Source organism: Taudactylus pleione, unplaced genomic scaffold (genome assembly GCF_031769625.1).
Source record: "Taudactylus pleione unplaced genomic scaffold, aTauple2 ptg000064l, whole genome shotgun sequence".
Taxonomy (NCBI): Eukaryota; Metazoa; Chordata; class Amphibia; order Anura; family Myobatrachidae; genus Taudactylus; species Taudactylus pleione.
In genome coordinates, this window is record NW_028284466.1 from 539,215 (window position 1) to 565,051 (window position 25,837).

Sequence of the window (25,837 nt, forward strand, 5' to 3'; positions counted from 1 at the left end):
TGTGCACGCATCTAACATGGTACACGCAGAATGATTACATGTGTTCAAAGTAAATGTGTTAGAAAAGTCTAGTATAGTATCCTACATGTATAACTGCTTTGAGAGAGCGATGTTGCTTTTTAATGGTTTTCTATAATTTTTTTTTATTATTTTCATAGTGCTGTTTTCAGACATTCCCATAATTTTCTCATTTTTGGTTAATATGTAGACTGCAGCAGGCTTACTGTCGAGGTGGTAGAGGACGCCATGAATGGGTATTTACAGAAAGGCCATGTGTAACTTGCCATGGGTAAATTCTGGTACTCCACAGTTCTGCTGTTCAAAATTTCAACATGGTCTACTAGAGGGAAGGGGAAAAGAACAAAAACAGGGAGTTGAAACAGTGAGAACGTAGCTATTTGTTTAAGAAAAACAGAAACATTACATATATTTATTTAGGTTTTTTTTTTAAACATTTCTATTATTCATCAAAGCAATAATACATTATACATCATATGTCATAGAACAAAATAAATAACAAATAGAGCAAGAACCCAATAAGGATATATATATATATATATATAATACAGTGTATTAACAGGAAAATATTTCCATCAAAAAGCAAAAACAAAAAATGGCACAGAGTATCCAGAACAGTCTAAACATGGCAGGAACACCCCCTAAACAAAAAAAATTACCAATAAAATAGAGGAAAGGAGACCCAAAATGAAACAGATCCAACCTCAGCCTTTAACAGACAAAGAAATGGGCGGATCATCTAGTAAAATCCGGGTTTCATACCAGGAAATACTATGGACACAAATATATATGGTGTTTTAGGGCCAATGTAAAGGAGTCTATAAAACCCTCCCACAGCTGGAAAAAAGAAGCCGTCTTAGTCTCCTTATCCAGAGTGTGGTCTCTAGTCAATTTGGAAGGCAAAAAATTGTTTAGCCCGGAATAAATAAACCGATGGGGGATCTGCATGGGTCCACATCTGTAATATACATTTACGGGCCACCGTTGATATAACTAATAATAATTGTTTACTATCTCCCCTACCCGAAACAGCCGGTGACAGAATACCCAAAATCGCCCATTCCGTTGATAGCGGAAGATAATTAACTAGATATCTAGATGCAAATCTATTGACTGATTACCAAAATCTATGAATAAAGGGGGCAATCCCACATATACAGTAAATGTATAAAGGTTGCAACAGAAGCCCCACACTCAGCACAAACACTAGTATCAGACGATCCCATCAGGAACCTGCGGTGGGGGGAAAGATACCCATTTTGACAAATGTTATAGAACATTTCTCTATACATGCTGGATGAGAGCACTGATTGAGAATTTAAGAATGAGAGTAACAGGCTTGCCATGGTAAAATGAGGGAATACAGTACACCAAGCAGATAACCCTGTAGATATTTTAGAATGGTCTAAGGGAATATGAAGAATTTTATAATGGACAGAAATTGTCCCCCATCCCAAAACAGGTCTAGCTAATAATAGATCCAAAGAATTGGACTAATCTTCTGAGGAAAAAGTCTGTATCATGGAACTCACATAGTGTTGCGCCTGATATAGCGCCACAGAGTGGGATCCATATAAATCCACTAACTCTGCCACTTGATAGGGCCGACCATTTTCAGTGTCAACCAATGCTCGGATATAAGGAATGGCCTTGTCAGGCCATGATGAGAAAGGCACAGAGCCCTCACCATTTTGAATCTCAGGATTTAGAAGTAATAGGAGAGAGAATGGTGACAATTTAAATTTCTTTGCTTTCTTGTAAAGTGCCAAACTCGCCACGCAACCATCAGCAGGGGGTTACTAACAATATCTTCAGATCATTCTTGTTTATGGGAGTGGAGGAACACCAGAAGGTGCTGATCAGGTAGAGAAGACTGATCCAGCTTTGAATCAGTATATAGGTTCGTCTCATGCAGCTAGTCCCGTATGTATTTCAAAACTCCAGCTTGACTATATAATTTTAAATTAGGTAGGTTAGCCCCTCCATTCGCCCAGGTTTGTTGGAGCTTCAGCAAACCAATTCGAGGATGTTTATCCTTCCAGATACAGTCTCTAAATGTTTTATACAGAAACTTTCCATCTGCCTGTGACAGCAGAATTGGCAACATCGGTAAGGAGTTGAGGAGTTTAAGGAAGGAGATCATTTTTAATAAATGAATCCTACCTAAAAAAGACAACATAAGGTGACGCCACCGGGACAGTTCATCCACTACCTCTCGAATTAGTGATTTCATATTAAAATCATATAAGTCCCCAATATAACGTGGTCATTCAATTCCTAAATATCTAAGAGAAGTAGTAGCCCACACCACCGGATAAGTCACCCCAATGTGGCTTCACCATGGATCCCAAATACAGCGCCTCTGACTTATCTGAATTCATACTAAAGCCAGAAGATTTAGCATAATCTGACAATTTATCAAAGATTTTGGGTAAGGTTTGTTCTGGATGTGATATATTTATTTAGTTAATAACATGTTTGTGCCCTTTTGCAGAATACAATTTCTTGGTTCCATTGGCAATACAAATGCTTGCCATCTGTATGAACACAATCTTAGTGGTGCCAGAAGCAAGAAATTTTGCACGTGTGGAAGAAAGCCTCAATATTATTTTTTAAATAAAAAAAATATAAACATAGTTTTACTCTAGCAAGCAGCAGTGGAACCTACTTTTTATGTGGGTAGGTTTTAATTTTGTAATCAGGTTTGTTAGGGTTTGATTGCCAACACAGTGGGACGTAAACTCAATTTGTGCCTTGTTTTAACCCAAAGATGGCATTTTCTTTGAATGTGTGAATTTCCGCAATGTGCTTCTTTCTTCAAGAGTGCAACTACTGTAGGGGGGCAGGGACTGGGCTGTGGGCAAGCAGACATGGCCACAGTAAAATAAGGGGCTATGTGAGGGTGCAGATGTGAAGTACAACTAAAATGGAGAGTGGCGCTTTTCTCTCTGTGCCTGCAAAATATAAGTGCCAGGCTTGCAGATTAGCTCTGCAGAAACTCATTAAGTGGATTGGTCGATTCACACACAGAGGGGTAGCACTAGTGAACTCACAGCAGCTTAAATGACTGCAGGACACTGTTGTAATGATATTGGCTTTAGCTAGCAAATGGAGTATTTTTACTATCCCTTTAAGAGGCTTGTGTTTTAAAACCATATTCCAAATAGAACACTATGGATATAATACATTACATACAGTTACATTTAATAGAATTGGTGGGATTGCTTTCCTGGAATACGTCTCTCTAGATCTTAATTTAGTAATAATACACTTTCTGTATAAAATATACAAAAAAGACTTTTCAGACCAAACATGGGATAGAATTTCTGACAAACACATGTACACATTGAAATACTTTGAATTCCGGATATTGAATGCTACAGATAAAAAAATCTATTTCCACATATGACAAACTATGTTCAGAAGAAGAATATCTAGAATCTAGTGCAGAGGTCTCTTTTCTTTTTTTTTTTACATGAAAAGCAACACAAAGCAACATACAGATGTGTCCTCATACACTGGCTTTAGCCGCGTTATAGCGTCAAAATTAAATTTTATTTGCACAAATAAAACAACTGGAAGGGACAAAACTGGTCTGCGTGATTACACTGATCAATTTGATGTGCGACACTGTGTGCGAATGAGTCAATCCATAAACAAAATCCTACAATGCAGCGGCCATGGCTTTTACCTACGCCAAGCTCCGTTGTGCTTCATCTGAGACTTAGTACGTGTTCAAAACTAATTCCTGATGCAGTCAAAGTTGCAGCCCAGGGTCTCTGGTACACTGTGAGCGGATTTTGGCTGCGTCTGTGATGATGTGGCTAAGATGCAAAGTTAAAATAAACAGATGGTACACTAGACTTCTCTCAGGGGTTCAGTCGCGATGGGTGGCTCGCGACGTATGGCATATTGAGGCTAGGTGTAGAAGGACACATCTGTATTATAGAAGCAACACTGCAATATAAAAAGCATACAGTATGTTGCAACCTTTAAGCCAATCATAAACCTTAAGCTTTTAGTGGTTTAAAAAGTTTTAAAATAGAAATGTAATTGTAATCATGTGCAACTTTTTTGTAGTGCAAATTTATCCTACTTAGTGATAAAAAAAAAATAAGGCCTTCGTTAATTAAAATTGTTACTACCTAAATCCTAAAATAATAAATGCAAATCAAATGTAAATCTTAACTGATTTTAAAGTCTGCTAAAATGTATCGTTAGTTGCACAAATAGTGACATGAAATATTTTTTTTTATAAAAAGTATGAAATCAGTTTAGAAGTTAATGTTACTGTAAGATGAAAACAAACTTACTGTTCTATTGGTAACATCTGTGATACATACATGCTGTTATTCAGTTCATCTAGTGAAAATTGGGACATCTACAGTGGAAAAGATTTCAAATTAAAATGTTTTTCTGGAGAGAGTACTATTTATGATTGCCTTAAATGGTGGTGAATGGCAGCCAGGTCTATGACGGCCATCTGCATCCCGCGAGGGGATTGGGGGGAGGGGAGGGGGTAATGCAAACAGGCTAGCGCTTTGATTGGCTAGAGCATGTGTTACATTCTACCTTCTTAATTATTTATCTGTTATTACAGGCTCAGTTGGGTCTATTTGCTAATGTAGCACTTTGCTACAGTCTGTATCACCTGTACTTTTCTTCAATAAAACTCTGTAGATACCCTGTTTAACCCCTAGCCTATTACTTCAGTATTGATACTCTACATGTGAAAATATATTTCAGGTTCAATGCACAATTTCAACAGCAACGCAAAACCGTACAATATACATAAAAATCACAATATTAGCAAATAGACCACAATATTAGCAACTAGAAACCTACTGATTATATGCAAATCTTTTATGAATTACATTATAATGTTGCATGTAATGGCCAATGTACAACCTATATTGGTAAGTTAAAACTATATCATGATTTTAAGCAAGTAAACATTAAAATGTAACATAGTAAATTGATTTAACACTAATATATTGTAACTATTTTAATATTGTTACTATTACTCAGCAGAATTATTGCATTAGCTATAGCCACCTTAGGACAAGTGAGACTTCAAATATTGTCTTTTTTAAAAATGAGCTGGATAATGTAGTGTATGCTTTATATTCTAGTATAACTACGCTGAATAAGTCCAGTTCATATTTAAACAATATGGAAAACAAAGAAAAACAAATTTCACTCATTACCCATCCAAAAAACGTATAGAAAATGCTCTATTAGAACAATTTGCCAGGATTGTAAATGTGAAATAAAGCTATTTAAAGGGCCAAACCTGATTGGCTGTAGCTGTCGCAGCGAAGGGCACGCTGGTGGCAGGTGTTGTTGCTGCGGACACAGTGGTGGGCGTAGTACCGTGCATCATGGGTACTTTCAGGAGGGAACCATGGAAGCGACATACAGGAGGGTGGCGGGTTAATGGTAACCAGAGCAACACATGTTGGATTGGAGGAGCGTGGTAGGCATCACAGCAGCAAGCCATGTGACATCACCATGAAGGTTATACCGGGAGCAGCATGCAATCACAGTGCAAAGCAAGACAGCGTTATCATAAGAAAAGAAACAAACAAAAAAAAAAAAGAGAAAAAGGGAAAAGCTAATTATAATTAAGGAAACGGAAACATTTCAAACAAATACAATTATAAGCACATATATATGATGTGTGTTGTTCCTACCTGACGCTTAATCAAGACAACAATACAACTACCCTAAGGTGACAGCTTCATATACGGATTGAACAGCCTTTATTGCAGCTACAGTCTATTTACATCTCAGGGCCTATGTTTATGGGATATAACATTACTCGTATATCCCATGAGCAGCATGTGACTACCCAGCAAACTTCTGGATGCAATGTATATTAACAACAGCAGAGTGGAAATATAACAGTGATGTGCGGTGAGGTGAGGCAAAGCCTCTCCTGTCATACATAGATATACTCCAGAGTTTGGACTATAAAAATTGAAAAGAAAAATTGAAAGGAAATATTATAAATATCTTCTTTGTATTATTCTAATAATTTTTATACTCAAAACTCTATAGCAAAAAAGTATACGGCAGGTGAGGCACTGCCTCCTCTGTCTACCTATTTTGCACATCCCTGATCAAAACACCAACTTTCCAGCACTATATACTGCTGCACCTCTGTATAATGCCCACATGAACACTCGGGTTAATATATGTATCTGTAAATCTGTCTCTGATACGAGCCAGTGCTTCCCTAGCCATTTACCTCACCGCATGTCACTGCCATATACTATAGCAAAACAATAAACTATATACTGCTGAGGTTTCTACTTGCCATCCTTTTTGGTGCTACTTTTGTGTTAATTACTCCTGCTGAAGATCTACATTTAGTATGAAGGAAATAAATATGCCAGCTGATCTCCATGAATAGACAGTATCATACCTCATATTTATTTAGTGTTTTTGAACATTTAGATTAAAATAATCCAAAATCATTGTTTTGCTCTCTATGTTCCAATTATTGACAGATGGTGGTAACTTTATACCGGACACTAGAAATGATAAATATTAGACCTTATACATGCATTGTAATGGTGTTTGTTAATTGAGTCTACTCACAGAAAGAACAAGTGTTAATAAAAGTTCGGTCTTTATAACTATTACAGGCAGGGGGAGCCGCGTCCTGTGCAGGATGGGACTTATGCGCCCGTTACCTGGGGGGCGTGGCCTAATTGTCATAGGCCATGCCCCCAACTGACGTTAATTGGGGGAGTTCCCGTATGGCACGCCTCCCGTAAACGTCACGCTGGGTGCAAGCCCAGCACTATGTAAGTAGCTGGGCTGCCCCCAGCCCTCTTCCTGCACTGAACTGCAGCGGTGGAGGAGCCCCCCGGGTGGAACAGTGGGGCAGTGAAAGAAAAACGGAACTGTCCCACTGGGGTACGCCCTCCAAGGGGTGTCTCCCCTGTTCGACCGCACTGTTCGAACATGCCTCCAGCCGGCCCTGATTACAGGTTTGTAAGAATATAATCTTGCATAAATGGGTGATCAGTAAAAACAAATTGAGTCTGAAGGGGCTTACGCCCTCTGCATTGTTGCCCTTTGTTCTCATTTTTCAAGATAAAAAGGCCGGAAAGTTATCTTAGGATCAGAGTAGTTGTTCTTGCTGCAGTTTTTGTTTTCTGACATTTATTCTGCGGGGATGGATTTAAAAACACCCAGGACCTTACTGGGGCTTAGTTAAAGCCTCTGTGTTATAATATTTTGCTCTGTGTGTTCATAGTAAATCAATGTGCAATTTAGTGATCCATGTGAGTTGCACTTGCAGCACCCTACCCATGGAAAGGTGGTGGTGGCGGGGTTGGGGAGTGCAATTGAAGTACAGTATGTACACATGTAAGCTTGGAATGCCACCTGGAGATGCAGCCTATTCTGAGTATCATCAGTTATGCCTGTTTATGTTATTGGTGATGGGGTTAATTGAACAACAGGGCTTGTAGCCTGGCCTGGTGAAAAGCATTGCAGAAACACAAACTACTTGGTCCCCATCACCACCAGCGAAAGCTATAACCAGTTCCCTGTAATAGTGAGGATGAAGCACCAGCCTGTTCAACATGATGATTCATTTTCTAGGTGACTTGTGCCCACAAAAAGAAAATGGAAGCCCCACTGCTGCACTGGTGACAGTGGTAATAAATGTTAATAGTCATTTGTTTTACTGTGTAGCGTTACAAATCCCAGCTTACATCCTGGCAGGGTAGGTTGATGCTTGTAGAACTACAAGTACCAGCATACTCACAACTGCCAGAACAAGCCCTACATGGTGTATGGGTGTATATTCAAAATGCTTGGGACCAGGGGTTTTCTGGATAACGGAATATTCTGTATTTTGGAATAACTGCATATCATAATGAATTATCTTGGGAATAGGACCCAAATATACATACAGAATGCATTTATGTGTAATATACACCTTATACACACAGCCTGAAGGTAATTTTATACAATATTTGCAATAATTTGTGCCTTAAACAAAGTTTGTGTACATTGAATCATCAAAAATCAAAGGTTTCAGTACCTCAGTCATGCGCATATAATATATATATATATATATATATATATATATATATATACATACAGGTTGAGTCTCCCATATCCAAATATTCCGAAATATGGAATATTCTGAAATATGGAATTTATTTTGCAACACAAAATTATTGAATATATTGTATAAAATGACCTGCAGGCTGTGTGTATAAGGTGTATATAATACATAAATGCATTCTGTGTGTATATTTGGGTCCTATTCCCAATATATTTCATTATGGTATGCAATTATTCCAAAATACGGAATATTCCGATATCCAAAATACCCCTGGTCCCAAGCATTTTGGATGTGGGAGACTCAACTCGTATATTATATATATATATATACACACACAGTTTATATATATATAATATATATATATTCTACATATTGTAGAGTGACTTACCACAATTATACAGTTATAATGAATACTACTCAATCACACATCTAAAATGTTGGGATGGGTGTATAAAACCAGATACAAGTGTGAAATTATTATACAGTCAGGTCCATAAATATTGGGACATTGACAGAATTTTCATATTTTGGCCTCTATTCACCAACACAATGGCTTTGAAATGAAACAAACAAGATGTGCTTTAACTGCAGACTTTCAGATTTAATTTGAGGGTAATTACATCCAAATCAGGTGAACGGTGTAGGAATTAAATAAATACGTATAAATACTGCAATTGGTGTCAGCCATATTACTGTACATACGAGAATATGGTAAGTGGTTATGTATAGACAGACAAATTCTACTTGGCTTTGGGCATCTAATTCCTGGTCAACAATTTTAAACCACTAATCTCACCACAACAAACAGGATGATGCATAAAGCATTCACGTAAAGTAAAAAAAAAATCTCTCAATGAAACATTGAAACAGAGCTATATATAGTATACCTGTTTCCTACACAGTTGAGGCAGCCATTTTGCGGACTTAACCTATACGAGTATTTATGAGTAGAGGATCCACGAAATCACAAAAAAACTAGTGAAACCGCTAAGGCACAAGGAACTAGTGCCTCAATAGGTCACTGGTTCCGAGTGAAATAATAAGCTGCATTCTAATGATAAATGGCTGCTTCAACTGTTCAGGCAACAGCCTATGCTCCTATTCTGTGACCATATTTCCCTAGAAGGCAAAGAGCCTCTAAGGTTTGTTATTAGGGAGCCTAACTTCATTTGTCCCATACACACCAGCCTCAGTTGCTTATACTTAGAGTATAAAGGCCAAAACCATCTACAAGAAATGGTTGATGGATATTTGAAAGTATGCAAATAGCACACAGATACTGCAACAACTATTAGACATTTATATATGATTTTTATTTAGCGTAGTGTTATAGCTATACAAAAGCTGGGCTGTTTGTCCAATTATATTAAAAATGTACCCCATTTATTATTTTCCCCTTTTATTTTAGGCTTTTTTTTTAGATAGAGAGGTGGTATACAACACCCATTCTAAAGTAGCTTATTTTACAAGACACTAAAAATACCTAATTTGTATTAGCAGTCTGGCGCTGGCCACTACCAACGGTCTCTCTGCGCTGTTCTGAATCATGGCTACAAAATGTTATACTTAGATTACAATGAAACTCCTGGGGTGCAGCTTCACCACCACTACATTATATCATGATCAGCTACACATATCAGAGGGGCACGTGAGAAGCTGAAGCCAGGAATTCCAGAATAAGCTGCAATTATAACATCTAAGAGCCAGTCCTGAGGAGCAGTGCAGGGGTGCAGTATCATATGTCCACAGCCTTAATGGCATGTTGCCTGTCAACATTTTAACAATGTCGACGTCATAACTGTCATCATTGTCTTGTCGACATGAATGTCGACATTGTGATTGTCGGCCTTTTGACTACATCCTGCAGTGCAGAACTATCAATGACAATAATTTATGGATATTGGGCCTCATTCAGACCTGCTCGCTGCTGGCGGGCGCTCGCTCTGAATGTGGGCGTTTTTTGTTGTTTTTTTTTTTCTCTGGTTGCTCGCAAAGCTGTGGGAGACCACCCACAGCTTGTGCGAGCGGCTAGGAGACCGTCGAGATAATTTCGACCATCGGGCTTATGATGAGACCCTGGGGTAGGGTCTAGCTGCCGCAAGCCCGAGTGGACTTCCTGCTCTAATAGAGCAGGAAGTCCACTACGGACATCACTAGTGATGACATCACTAGTGATGTCAGTAACCCCTCCCAACAAACGCCAGGCGTTCCTAAGGGAACGCCTGCATTTGTCCGGCCACCCCCACTACCCGCCCACAAAACGGGGCGAGCTGTCAATCAACATCGAGAACTGCCCCGTCTTGTTGTGAGCCCTGTAGCGACTGAACTTCAGTCGCTCAGCGGGGCTCGCGCATGCCACGCCGGACGTGGCGCATGCACAGGGCATTAACATCGAGCTGCTTGCGAGCAGCTCTGAATCGGGCCCCTTGTTATGTAAAACAAACAAACAAAAAAATAATACACTGGAAAGCGTGTTAGCTGAGGAAAGTGGTGAAACCCCTTAAATAAGCCATTTATGTATGTTTATGAATTAAGTACATTCAAAAAACTGACAAAAGTCCCTGTAATCCTATTACTTTTGCATCACATCGCCCAGGTATAAAATGTCACCAGTTTCCAAACTCAATGCTAGGAGCAGAAGACCAGGCATTATGCATAGTGTTCACTCTAGGTCCAGTGCTGGGCAGGGTGCCCTAGAAAGGGCACTTTGGCGCGCGCATCCAAAAAAGGGGCATAGCCACAAGAAAAGGGGGCATGTCTTTAAGACGCATCCCCTTTTCATGCACACGGCATCTATTCACCGGCGGTGATCACTGCACCGTTGTTTTTCTCACCCGCGGGCGGGGTTGGCACCCGCCATGGTGTTCTAAAACAGCCTAGCGGGGGCGCTAATGTAGATGATAAATACTGCAGTGTATAAATCCTATTAGACTCTAACCTATCAGGCTAGACTTATGCCAATAATGTGACAGAAATAATGGTGTGGTTGGCAGCCCGTGGTTCTCCAGCTGTTAGGGAATGGTTCCAGGGGGAAATTTATCAGCATGGAGAGAGATAACGTACCTCTCTCCAAGGCTCAGCACATTTACCCCTTAATCGCTGACTCCTAGTATGCCCCGCCCAACTCAGGCATGCTGGGAGTTACAAAACAGCTGGGTAGCCACAGGTTGCTAAAGCAAGGCGCATAGGTTTACTAATGAAATGTCTCTTACTTGTTGGGATAAATGCAGGTTGCTGTAACTGCATATTTGCTAGAGCCTGTTGGTAGTGGAAAACACTGGGGTTAAACACCGTGGTGGCCCCATTGCTTTTTTCAAGTGCTGGCCTCTTTGGTAAAGGTTGAAGTGCTCCAGGCTGCAGCGCCTGTGAATGAGGAAGGAATTAGTTGCAATACACTATAGATCAGAGAGACACATCCTGCATTAGTTATACAAAGTCTGATTCACAAAAATCACCTGACACTATCATTTTTCATAGTAGACAGGAATTAAAATGAGGTCATGGATAAAACTAGGAGAATGGACACACAAATCACAAAATGTCTGAGGAACAGAGCAATAGAAGGACGAACGTGGAAAACATCATGGGTTTTGGAAAGCAGATTAGTCATTAGAGAAGACTGTAGATTGTTTAAACACAACAAGCATTTGTGGGCAACAGGATATTGTAAGTATTTCAATATTATCCAAGTGTCTTCTCTAAATGGATTTATTCCCTTGAATCATCAATGTATGTTACACACAATCATTCCCCCCCCCCAATAATAGATTCACAAAAGCAATGGAAAGCAAATGGAAAGAATTATACATACTTATACTCCTTAAAAAGTACCCATTACCTACACACAGTACTGACAGGAATTGTGAGGATTCATCTGAGAGCCAAGAACATTGCTGTCTGCCACTAGCATCTAATGAAGTGATAGGCTGCATCCCTACAGTATGTCTGTATTGTATGTCGGTATGTGGTACACTTAGGATCATTTCCTCTAAGGGCGAGGTTCTGTAGGAGCCGTTTGAGATATCGCTGGTAGAAAACATTGATTTTGCTCAGATGTTTTCTGTACCGTAATAACTGGAAGTCGGGGAAATTAAACACATCGTGCAATTCTCCCGCCTACTTGAATCTGCTCACAGATGTACTGATCTGAACAAAACAAGTGACATTTTAATTGCAGTAATTATGTATGCTTATTGCCACAAACTTGTCTTTGCAGATCTAGTCTAGTCGAAGATATTTACTAACAAAGTGCAAAATCTCAAATGTGCGGTAACTTGCAGCATCTTAATAGATATTTGCTTTCATCACATAACTCATTATAGATTAAAGCTTATTGCTGATTGAGCTGCTGTGGGTTGTGCATTTGGTGACATATGGATGGCAATAAGAGATGGCTGTACTTTAGAAAGTGGTATTGAGGAATGTCATCACACCAAAGATAGGGCTATTCCAAAGATCTACTGCAATACCATCTCAGGTCAGATGCAGGAGCCACTGAGCATCATTGCCCTTGTCTCTGTTCCTCCACAGCCTCCTTGGTAGTAGCATCCACAACCTATGTGAACATGGGGAACAAGTGTCCTGGCTGTGTCCAGTAGTGAGTGAGCATGATGCCAATCAAGCCTACCGGTCACACAGTTACTATGAGCTGGCAGATAACCGCAATGATTGGTTAATGAAAACGGTGAAGGAACCCTATGGCTGACAGCAGCTGAAACTTTTAAGACTCCTACAATGATTAGTTCTTCTTTCATGTCTCCGCCTTCCACTGTTTCCCATCGTTACATCTGTATTCCATTGATGGTAGCTGCATAGAATGCCACTAATAATAAGCTGCTTTACTATTGGCTGCTGATTATCCTGCTGCTTTACAGTAGCCAAATACTCTCCCCACCAGCAGCTACATTTGTTATCCAGTCACCTTATGTATCAAGGGGTTACGGTCAATATCCCGGCAAGTGAGATGCCAGGGCTTAGAATACTGGTGCCGGCATCCCAACACCTGTCAGAATCCTGACGCCGGCATACTGACCGTTGGCATCCTGCAGGTAAGTAGCGAGGTTAGTGGGAGGGTTAGGCACTGGGGGGGGGGTTAGGTTTAGGCACTAGGGGGATTGTAAGGTTTAGGCAGCGGGGAGGGAGGGTTAGGGGTAGGAGATGAGTTAGGATACCTGCTGACAGGTGTTGGTATCCTGACCCTGTCGGGATGTCGAATTCGGGATTTTGACTGCCGGGATCCCGAGCGCTGGCATCCCATACCCAACAGTATCAAGTGTTCCTTGCACCTTCTACACTGTAAGCACCTTCAGTCAGCGCCAGATTTAGCTTCCTTTTCATTTCATTATTATTATATAATTTAATCTACAAATTTTTTTTAATTATGATCCCTTAAATGTACAGCTCTGAATAATATTTGAACACTTTACAAGTAAGGGATAATAATGGTAATTTGTTAGGTAAGTACCTCTTTAGACCTCATTCCTATTGATGTTAAACTGCACGCAGTAGGTAGCGTTTATTTTAAGCTAGTACAATGCCCATAAATGGGTCTGACAGTGGAAACCACTAAATCCATTGCTGGCATATCCACTCACATATTTATTTACATTCAGGGACACTGCGTTGGTGTTGAGGTTTTCTGAAAGCTTTTCATGCCATTCGGTGCATTTAACAGAAGTGAAACGCATTAAGGTGAATTGATTGACCTACAATGACCTCCTGAAGGCAAGCAACAAATGCTACATAACCAACGCTAATGGCCACCTGGGCTTAGCCTCAGCAACACAACTCAAATTAGATGGACAAACCACTTAAATCTGGTGTTTATATTGACACAAACATATCATTTAAGTAGGATAAAACATAAGTTGCACAAGGGAAGATGTGTCAAGCCTTCAGAGAGAGGTGCCCAAAAGCAACCAATCAGCGTCTATCTGTCATTTATCTAGCACAGGCGATGACATGACAGTTAGAAGCTGATTGGTGGCTTTGGGCACCTTCTCTACTTTATCTCTCTCCAAGGCGCGATACATCTCCCCCATAGTGTTATTTGTAGATTGATAAATCACTTCAGAAATGTGCTCTGGATTTTTAAGGAGTGAAAATAAACCTAAGCACCTTTAAAGAAAACACTGTACCTACAGTAGATGGAAGGTTGCGGGGCAAGGAGGAAGTGGCATTCTGCATAGAATGATATAAGTGAATGTCAATTAGAGTACAGGGCCGAGGCTTACAGAGAAACACTTCTGATGAAATGAAAGTGATCTGGCATAACAAAACTTGCCCTTGATCAGGGATACATTCTAACGCTGAAGGGATGACATCTTGCGTCATAGTGCTTTCTATCATCTATCGCCTACTGTACCTCTTCTGTGCTTTCCCACGTAAACAGATTTAGTGGAAACAAACATAATTATAGGAGTGGAAACAATAGGACTCTTTCAATAAAAAAAAAAATATTCTGACCTTGAAAAAGGCTAGAAGCAAATGGTTTTACATTTTATGGGATTATTTAAATAAACAAAGAGGAAGCATTTGAAGAAGTGACTAGAAACATATTACCACTGACTAAATACAGCAGCTGGCATCTTGTGGGTCTTCTACCTTTGCATAAGCACATGCCCCAGGAAGCCCCACCAGCAATTGGTTAACATGGTTGCCCTCTGTGACATGTCCATGTCCATCCCTCGGGTTATTATTAAATTTTTTTATTTTTGGACAGGAGGACGGTAATACTGAAATCCAGGAGAGGGGGGCACTTAACACTTTGTTCTACACCACAGAGGTGAAGCAAGGGTCCAGGCAGCATTAAATGTGGTACCAATGGGGGTGAGTGTGAAGTGCTGGAAGACTCATGCTTTCCTACTGGGCACAACCAGGTCAAATCTATGCACATACTGCAGAGTAGTACCAGGGCAGGAGTAACTGAAGGATAGTGTTCACTTTTTTACTTTTAGCTATAATGTCCCTCAGCAACTGTCTCAGTAGTGGCGTTCCCAGTTTCACACCCTTCCTTCTGAAATGCAATTAACTACACTAGTTGACAACTGAGACAACCAATCATAGAACATTGCGGTAGACTGCCGGGATGACAACTGAACTGCACCATGTAATGCTGTCAAGGTATAGCTCAGAGGTTCCCAAACTCCGCCATTACAGTCCAGGTTTTAAGGATATCCATGCATGAGTCCAGATGGTTAAATCAAATTGACTGAGGTACTAATTAAGTCACCTGTACTCAAGCACGGATATCCTTAAACCTTTGACTGTAATTGCAAAGTTTAGGAACCTCTGGTATAGCTCATAGAAGTGGGTCAATGATTCTCAACTCCTGTACTCAGGGAACCCCAACAGTGAAGTAATTAATGCTACCTGTGGACTTTTAAAATGTGTCAATCAGGAATAAATACACCTGTGCCCTAGTACAGCGTAAGGAAAATATATACCGTTAGGGTTCCCTGAGGACTGTTGTTGGGAAACATTAAACTGGTTCTTTAAGCCAGGAGATGTATATTTAACACATTGGGGAGCTTCCGGAGCTATTCAATTCAGCGTGCTGTTTATTTTGTCGGGAAGAAGTTAAGTCGGAGAATGCCGTTTCTCGCGACTTAACCTGGTTGTTTAATGGCGAGAACTGGATTTCTCCAACTAAAGTGGCGGCCGGCACTTTAGTCTGATTTCTCCTCGCACCCTCAGGAAGGTACGTGAAGAAGTGCTTTAGTCGGACCAAACAGCGTGCTGAATTGAATAGCTCTGGCAGCTCCCTCCCGGGGCTTTTCAGCCTTGCGCTGAATTGAATCGCCTCCATTGAAAGCACACGTTTGCAAGAAGCAAATTTAGTATAACATGAGAAAAAAAATACTCAAACTCAAAAAAAAACTCATATCAAATTTTACACTATTTAAAAAAAATTAAAAAATTCAAAAAATATTTGTTTACACTTTTTTCCCCAACAACTACTGTATCTCTAGGTGTGCAACTGAATAATATTAATAAAGTATTCATCAAATCTTAGAACATAACAATTAATCATTTTGCATACATCCTGTGGCCCACAATTATGCTTGTTAACCAGTTATACATAAATTAAATTGGCCATGCACTAAATTGCACATATTGCAAAATTGTTATTTTTTAATATATAACCAATTATGCCAAGTAAGTGCTGTCTAAAAGAACTATAGTCATTAGTGGCAGTCAGACAATTTATGAACCAGCCCAAATGCATCCTGCTTGCCTAGCAGCAGTTGATAAAAGCACTTGTGGCCACTTGGTGCATGACCAGGACAAAGCACACAGAAACATTTTAAATACAAAAGGTAAATGCTGAACTTCATAGTGGAGGAAGAAGGAATGTACAGTATTGGAAAGAGCTAAAGCAATGCAAACCTAACCCCATTGCTTGCAAAGGTGAGAAACCTGGTTTGTAGCTCAATGCTGTACGCTGAATATTTATTATTTATATACATGTAGACTATCTGTATCAGATTAGAGCAAGCCCTCTATAACTAGCATATAAAACAGGTGCATATATATGTGTGACACAAGTGACATGAATATATGTAATTCATAACTACTATCCAAATATAAGTCACTTGACTCATAGTAAAATTATATATTGTTATTTGTTATAGCTATTTTAGAGATGTGCGCAGACCCCTGTGTTTTGGTTTTGGATCTGGATTTATCTTCGTGTTTTGAATTTGCAAAACCACACTCAAATGTTTTGCTTTTGGATAAAAATCGATAAAATCAGCTAAAATCTTCAAATCGCAAACTCAAGTTAGATTTTTAAATCCAAGTTCGGAACAGGCAACAGATACGAACTTTGACTCAGTTCTACTCGGAACCCCTAAATTCGGGTGTGTTCGGATTTCAGAAATCTGGACCCACACATCTCTAATGTTTTAGCGATAAGAGGAAAGAGGAGAGGAGTGCAGTGTGCAACTCTTGCTATCAGGGACTCGGGTGTATCCTATAGATGTGATGCATTGCAAGTATCATTTTGTTTTCCTTCATCCTCATAGTTACGGTCTACAGCAGCGGCAGGCAACATGTGGCACTCCAGTTGCTGGGGAACTACACCAAGGCTGGACCCCAAGGCAACTAACTTGTCAATATATGATATGACATGCTGGCGATGTTATAAAAAAATGTAATGTACAAATACACCTACTTGTCCAAATGTGTTAAACCATACTTACCTCCAAGAGCGGCATAGAGGGGGGCGTGGTATGGACAATGCGCATTGGGAGCGGAGCTGGAGGCGTGACATGGGATTGCATCATCATGGTCCCGCCTCTGCTACACAATTCCGGGATTACCGACGTTGTGAAGCAGGGTGCGGGACCACGATGACGCAATTCACCACAAATGCAGGGGCGTGTGTGTAGGGGTGCAGGGGGTCCGGGGGTATGCGTGCGGGTGGTGGCGGGCTGGGAGACTTGCCCACTTTTCCGAGAATCTGGGAGTGTCACACGATTTTCGGGAGCCTTCTGGGCATTATGGGAGAGTAGGCTAGTATATTTACATTACCCCACATCCAGTTTACATTACCCCACACAGAAATCCTAGTTTATATATGGCACAGTGCTTTCCATGATGGAGATGTAGCTCATTGTGGGGGCCCGTGAGAGATCTTGCCGCCCTACTGTCAATCCGGCACTCACTACACATCCCAACATGTCCTACCATAGTTTTAGCATGCCCTATGTAAGAGCAAAATGGTGGCAGGTCATGCTGGGACATTTGGATCCACAGCAGCTAGAGTGCTACACATTGCCTACCCTAGATTCTACGGTGTAGGGAACAGCTTGTGAAAACCTATAAAGTAATGGTTGCAATGTATGTTCTTTGTCATACTTAAAATAGAAGGCTTTGCTTCCAGTCTCAACCAGTTTATGATAAAGCAAACATTCTCCCGTAACTAATAAAATGTGGCTAACAATAAACCCTGGAGGCAGCCATTTTGTTGTCTGAAACCACATTGAGAAACAGAGTATACAGCCAATCAATTCTGTAAGAACTATGGACATCACATACAGTATAAATTCTCAGATGTCGCTAGCTCTCTGTGAATTGACAGGAATAATATTTGGTCAGCCAACAAAATGACCGCTTCCTATATGTGTACAAGACAGATTAACTTTACATGAAGTACATAGGGGATTTGAATGAGTGTAAGATTAATACATCACAGACACTGGCTTCAAACCAACAGACAACATTAAATGTATGTTAAAAGCTTTTCAAGTAGATAACACAAACAGGAATTCATGCACTTGAAGATGGTTACATGCAAAGCAAGAAGGTCATAGGTTCAAGTACCAGGTCAAGGGTGGTGTTGAGGGGTCGCTTCAGTGATGTGACAGCTGGCTGAGTCTTAATTAGCAGGCAGGGAGCACATGATGGCAATGGGCCGAAAGGGGTCAAGCACAACAACAAAAACCAGCAAGCAGAGGCATGTCATAAGAGTAGTAACATTGTGAAGAGGTGAAAAGGAAAAAAAAAAAGAATGCATTATATAATATATTTAAAGCCAGACATGCACGGAATGGTGACTATTGTTAATGCAATATAATACAACTAAACAAGCTTGATTTGCGTTCTCTTAGAGAGCAGCAACCCACAATATTCCATCTGTTTTTGTTTTACTCTTTAGCGCACAGAATCCATAAAGGTGATGTACTTGAAGATAACAAAACCAGCCTTAATGTTTTAATATGATTAAATTGATGTGGCTGCTACATAGGCCTCATTCAGGCCAACTAGAATAGCTGACAAGGGGTAAAAAGAGGATTTCTAGAGGGTTATTCTATATACTGTATCTGGTTATGCAGAAAACACAATCTTTACAACTATACATGCAAGTTCTTAATATTTTTATATATTGCTATCACTGACCATTTTTGACATTATACTCCCTCCTATTACCCTATCTCATGTCTCTTTATGTCCCCTTATGCCCCCTTTCCCCTCATCGTTGCTCCCTTACAACCCATTGTCATCCAGTTCCCCACTCTCATGCTTCACTGTTCTCTAATTGCCTCCTCTCAAGCTTCACTGCTATCCAACTACCTCCTGTCATGCTTTATAGCTATCCAGTTGCCTCCTGTCATGCTCCACTGCTATCTAGTTGCCTCCTCCCATGCTTCACTGCTCTCCAATTGCCTCCTCTCGTGCCTTATTGTTGTCCATTTTCCTCCTGTCATTCTTCACTGTCATCCAATTGCCTTCTCTCATGTCTCACAGCCAATTCAATTGCCTCTTCTCACACTCACTGGCAGCCAATTGCCTCCTCTCATGCTTCACTGGCAGCCAACTGCCTCATTTCATGCCTCACAGCCAATCCAATTGCCTCCTCTCACGCTTCACTGTACTCCAATTGCCTTCTCTCATACTTCACTGGTAGCCAATTGTCTCCTCTCATACCTCATAGGCAATCCAATTGCCTCCTCTCACGCTCACTGGCAGACAATTGCCTCCTCTCACGCTTCACTGTACTCCAATTGCCTTCTCTCATACTTCACTGGTAGACAATTGCCTCCTCTCATACCTCATAGGCAATCCAATTGCCTCCTCTCACGCTCACTGGCAGACAATTGCCTTCTCTCATACTTCACTGGAAGCTAATTGCCTCCTCTCATACCTCACAATCAATCCAATTGCCTCCTCTCGTACTTTACTGCCATCCAACTGACTCCTCTCATGCTTCACCATCATCCATTTGCCTCTTCTCATATCTCACTGCCATCTATCTGCCTCCTCTCACGATTCACTAACATCCCGTTTCCGCCTCTCACGATTCACTGTCATCCAATTGCCTTCTCTCTTGCCTCACTGCCATCAAATTGCATACTCCCCGGCATCTCACTGTCAACCAATTGCCTCTTCTCATACTTCACTGGCAATCAACTGCCCCCACTTTAATGCTGAATTTCAAAAATGCATGTGTCTAATCTAGAGGAAATCAATAATACCCCTTTCACACTGCCATCAAATAACCTGGGTTACTGCACATGAACGTGCAGCAACCCGGGTTACTGCGCAGTGTGAAAGGGGCCAGTTGAAATAACCCGGGTCGTGCATTTCGACTCGGGTGGCGAGCAGGATTGAACATGAGATTCAACAGCTTGCAAAGCAAGTCTAGCCCCTATAGAGATATGGATGAAAAAGAGGTTGCTGCTTTAAGATATGCAAAACACATTTTATACTGACAAATAACAACTAATATGCATTTACATTCAAAGAGTTAAATTCAATGTGGAATGATGATATACACATAATGTATGTTATTTCACCGAATATCTCATTTACCCACCTCCCCACAAAGAAAAAAAGAATACATTTTAACATAAGTTTCTTATAACAATAATTTTAAATGGTACTTGTGTACTTTACGGACTCATTGCAGAGAGAACCCAATGAATGTTTTAAATGGTACTTGTGTACTTAACGTACACAAGTACCGAAAGTTGTCCCCACCTAAAGAAGAAAGTTGTCCCCTCGCGGGCTCGCTGCGCTCGCCATGCTTAGGGCTCGATGGCTCCCTACGCTTGCCACATGGTTATATTCCCCCTTTATGCCCACTTGGATGGTAGGGAATAACGCTGGACACAGGGAATGACGCTGGACACTGGCTGATGACGTCAGGGTCCTCTCCGTGAAGGGGATTTAGACATTACCATGATGGATAATCTCTGCGATGAGTCCGTAAAGTAACTAAGTACCTTTTAAATATTTATTGTATTTTAAATAGCTAAATATTTTCATCAACAATTTTTACTCTTAAAAAAGAACTAAACACACAAACTTGCTGTATATGTACATCCTTCTACTAAATGGTTGATAAGATGTCAGTGAAGGTGTATGTAATTTCATTAAATAGCTGGCTAGAGAGGTCTTGCATTTGGGGAAATTGGTGGGTCTTCAAATGTGACTGCAGGCAAATCTCCAGCAAGAGGGCCCACTTGCCAGCATGGATGATGGAACTTGTTTAATCATAGCTTATACCACTCATGCAGCAAATTCCATCATCAACCGGCAACCCCTGCCCACATGAGTGCACACAGAGTAGGCAGCGGTCGGCGTCTTCATATTTCTACCACCTTCTAGATGATGCAAATTCTTAAACAGGTTACACTTACCCTATCTGCATCTTTCAGTGTGAGGTATGACAAATCTGCAAGTACTGTACTGGTTTGTTTGGGTTTTTTGCCCAGCAGGGGTAAGTGGTTAACTAAGCAAAGGGTGAATGTGACAATCCCTATCTCAAGTTAAAAAATAAAATTATATATATTATACATATAGAGAGAAGCCTAATGTGTATGTGTGTGCACCTGTGGTGAAGGGACTGTTATGAATGTCAAAAATACTTTGTACTGCGCTGCATAAATTGATGGTGCTCTATAGACGATAATAAAAGATAGTCAGACAGATTTTATTACATGTAGGTTTAAGTTAGGATGTTCATTTTTAGTGTTTAGTTCAATTTTAAAAGTTAAAGTCTTGGTATAATAGTAGGAAAAGACACATATTTAAATAACATTTCAAAGATAAATCTAATGATTAGGGTGATATAAAGATGTTTCCAATGATTACCTAGAACAAAAGATGTGTTCATGCAGCAAAGATATATTACATTCCAGATACTGTAACACAACTACGTGCCTTGTCAGAACGTAAGGTATATGAAAAAACCAGTGTATAGCATCTGGCCATTGTCACCTGCACATCTGATATTCCCTCAGTTCTCCAGAGCAGTGGTTCTATGGCACCACTACTTTGCCCGCTTCTGGCTTTCAGGACATTTTTTTCTGTGGCCACCAGCAAATTTTAATATTGTGGCAACAGATATACTATATATAAATCAGCAGGAATAATATCTCCTCCTTTATGTATATTCCCTCGTCTTCCACCTTTTCCCCCATGGGATGGCCACTAGAGAGATTAATAGATCTACAGTTTCAAAAGGATGTAGTAGAGGTATAAGACGACTAACATATGAAGGGAATAGATGGCGTAGCGGGCAGGTAAATGTCTAGCCACACCTACCCCTAAACACATTTTTAAAGGCAGTGGTAGTTTCCACTCCACAGAAAAAGTGACTATTTTGGGGCATGAACCTATGATACTGGGGTCTAACAGTTCCGCAAGCATTTTAGTTGATTTAGAGCATAACCATGGCATCCTTAGCACAATTTCACATAGCCAGCTCTGTCAAGGCCCATACGTTTGTGAATGCACATCGTATTTGATCAATTCCAAAAACAGTATTCTATTGTTTTATTTCATACATACTGTAAGGATCATCCCATTGCTTAAACTGGCTACAATTAATACTCAAAATAGCATTGTTCATATTTTTGAAAGCAAACGTATAGTGTAAATAATCTAGTAGTCCATGAGGGAAAATTCTAGCCTGTAGGTGCCACTCTTGTCTACACTAGTATCACGGGTCTTTTCCGACAGTAAAAAGCTGCAAACAGTATGGCAATGCAAATGCTATTTTGTGACACCATGGGGCTGATTCAGGGTTGAACACAAGTCTGCTGTACTTACACCTCCACTGCATGTAAGGAGAAATATGTATATATTCACCTGTATGTTAAGTTGTACGCATTTGTGCAACCGCACCACCCTATTCATATGCTTGATCGGATAGTCATCATCATTATCAGTACTCAATTTCAGCAGCCCTAGACCCGGTGCTTCCATCTGAAAACAACTCTGTATAGCCTGCAACAACCTCATTACACTTAGCTGACTTGCTACATGGGTTGCAGTAGCCTATCTATCATGGGTTCGTTGCACACAGGTGCAGCGGGGTGTGAGGGCGTGGGGCTAAACAGCTAGGTGATAAAAAGACATATAGGGAAAGCAGTGTCCTAGGGATCTCTACACCCCATGCATCACAGAAAGACCCTGGACAGCCAGGAAAATACAGTGACATGATCACTGGTGTTTCCTGCATAAAAGAGAGTATCTGGATTTAGTGAAGGCCACAGAATTTCTGACACAGCACCCATAATGTCAGGACTTGTGACTATGACATCACTCTATTAAATTGCCTGTTATTATATGTTTTACCAGTTTTCAGTTGCTTTAAATAATAAAGTTGTAAACATAAAAAATTGAATCATTAATTTAATCATTAAGGCTAAAAAAGGCTATTTCTGTAATTGTTGGAACATTATATAGCTTTAACCACTTAACTGACAAATTTGTTTTCCAAAAACTGCTCAGAAATAGTTTTTGTTTATGAGTGAATTAGGTGAAGAACATCTATTTCAACTATCCAAAATGATTTGATAAAATGTTTTTATTTTTTTTACAAATTTTCAAACATCAGAACATTGTATTAGCACCATCAGAACATCGCGGCTTCAAGTACTAGGTGCACTTTAGGGGGTGAGAGAGGGCGGGAGGGGAAGGGGGTCATTGACTTTTTCCCACGGACTGCTAATCTCTGCAGACGCTGGGTGGGAGGTCCTGCTGTGCTGACCGATCAGTAGTGATCAGCAGCACGGCAGACACTGGGAGAGGGTGCAGGCAAGCACAGGGACTGTAAGGTCCCCTCTGAGAGCAGCAGCTGGGGGAAGATTCTCTTTTGAATCCCACACTGTTTATCTGACTGGTCGCATTATTGCAACCAGATCAGATAACGCACAACCTAGTGTGGCCGGCAAGATGCGACCATGCCAGGCAAGTGGTTAGAGAATACTAACAAGGCATATGTGGACTATAGTGTTAGTCTAAATGTAAAATATTCCTTAAAATGTAGTATGTGAGAAATATATATGTTCAATTCATTCTATTCTTAGGTCATCTTTTTTTTTTTTAATCTTGTTTTTAGCATATTTATTGCTTTTACATATAGTGGTGCATAAACATTTTATGTGATGGCAATTATTTTCATTACAGATGTTTTACATTGCAAATGTTGGGGGTACAAATAACACAAATGGGTTTCCAAGGAGTATCCAAATGGTTGAGAGCCCCTGTCACTGAGCATGGGTGAAAGTGCAGTTGGTAGAGCACAGCCAATAACCCCTCTCAGCCAATGAGTGCAGTCCCTTCCCATAAGTGTACATAATGTGGTGTCTCTGCCCAAATGGAAATATGACCAGATCTTATTTGATTTGTCCACTTACGTCTGTGGCTTAATTGAACGATAATCGTGTTGCTTGACCAGAGAGTAGCCAACTTGACACATGCAGACTGTATGAAACAGCTACTATTCAAGAGGGGCATCTTGCAAACTATCAATTACATTTAAAACTATGAAATAAATATATTTCAAGGTAACACAGGGATTTCCCAGACACATGCATATAGTATAATACATAATTATGCATACATAGAAAATTATGAATTGTTTGTCCTATAGCATGGTTTAATCAGTGGAATGCAACCTAACAGCTGTAAATCCTGCCAGGGTTAAGTGCATTTTAATTAGCCCCCAGACACTGAGGCTCCAGAGAGAGAGAGAGAGGGAGCTGGGCAAGCCCTTACCATAGCAGCTGCTGCTGTTTGGTTCACCTGGTGCTGAGCTGCCTTTATTTTGGCTTGCAGGTGTGCAGGGGGGTGAAAGTACTTGCATTTCTCCCTAGAGCATCGGCCTTTGATGTAATCCATGCAAACTGTTACAGTGTTTTCGTTGGTGTCGATCATGGCGATATCTATCGGGTGCGCATAGCGGCAGTCATTTTCTCCGCGGGTGCAGTTCCCACGCTGAAATTCTCTGCAAACCTGAACAGAAATAAACAAATGAGTATATATATATATATATATATATATATATATATATACATATATATATACACATATACACAGTCAGATGCATAAATATTGGGACATTGACAGAATTTTCATATTTTGGCCTCTATTCGCCACCACAATGGCTTTGAAATGAAACAAACAAGATGTGCTTTAACTGCAGACTTTCAGATTTAATTTGAGGGTAATTACATCCAAATCAGGTGAACGGTGTACGAGTAACAATGGTTTCTATATGTACCTCCCACTTTTTAAGGGACCAAAAGTAATGGGTCTATCAACTCAAAAGTTATTTCATGGACAGGTCCACGTGGGCTATTCCCTTGTTATTTCATTATCAATTAAACAGGTAAAAGGTCTGGAGTTGATTCTAGGTGTGACATTTGCATTTGGAATCAGTTGCTGTCCACTATCAATATGAGATCCAAAGAGCTGTCACTATCAGTGAAGCAAGCCATCATTAGGCTGAAAAATCAAAACAAACCCATCAGAGAGATAGCAAAAACATTAGGAGTGGCCAAATCAACTGTTTGTAACATTCTTAATAAGAAAGAATGCATCGGGGAGCTCAGCAACACCAAAAGACCCAGAAGACCAAGGAAAACAACTGTGGTGAATGACAGAAGAATTATTTCCCTGGTGAAGAAAAACCCCTTCACAACAGTTGGCCAAATCAAGAACACTTTCTAGGAGGTAGGTGTATATGTGTCAAAGTCAACAATCAAGAGAAGACTTCACAAGAGTGAATATAGAGGGTTCACCACAAGATGTAAACCATTGGTGAGCCACAAAAACAGGAAGACCAGATTAGAGTTTGCCAAACAACATCTAAAAAAGCCATTACAGTTCTGGAACAACATCCTATGGACAGATGAGACAAAGATCAACTTGTACCAGAGTGATGGGAAGAGAAGAGTATGGAGAAGGAAAGGAACTGCTCATGATCCAAAACAT

The 25,837-nt window shown here is 40.3% G+C and overlaps 1 protein-coding gene across 6 annotated transcripts in view; it reads right to left on the minus strand.

The window, feature by feature from the left end:
- Window positions 1–247: 247 nt before the first annotated feature.
- Window positions 248–25,837, minus strand: part of MBNL3 (muscleblind like splicing regulator 3) — a 163,489-nt gene continuing 137,899 nt past the window's right edge. For 3 of the 6 annotated variants that reach the window (XM_088465741.1, XM_088465742.1, XM_088465739.1), the window contains exons 6-11: window positions 24,620–24,856; window positions 18,434–18,487; window positions 11,320–11,470; window positions 5,312–5,406; window positions 4,332–4,399; window positions 248–340 (exon numbers count right to left, since the gene is read on the minus strand). In XM_088465741.1, coding sequence (XP_088321867.1) covers window positions 328–340; window positions 4,332–4,399; window positions 5,312–5,406; window positions 11,320–11,470; window positions 18,434–18,487; window positions 24,620–24,856 — 618 coding nt within the window. In that variant the 3' untranslated portion in view covers window positions 248–327. The remainder of the gene's footprint in view (window positions 341–4,331; window positions 4,400–5,311; window positions 5,407–11,319; window positions 11,471–18,433; window positions 18,488–24,619; window positions 24,857–25,837) is intronic. The other 3 variants (XM_088465743.1, XM_088465744.1, XM_088465745.1) reach the window with 3 other exon arrangements.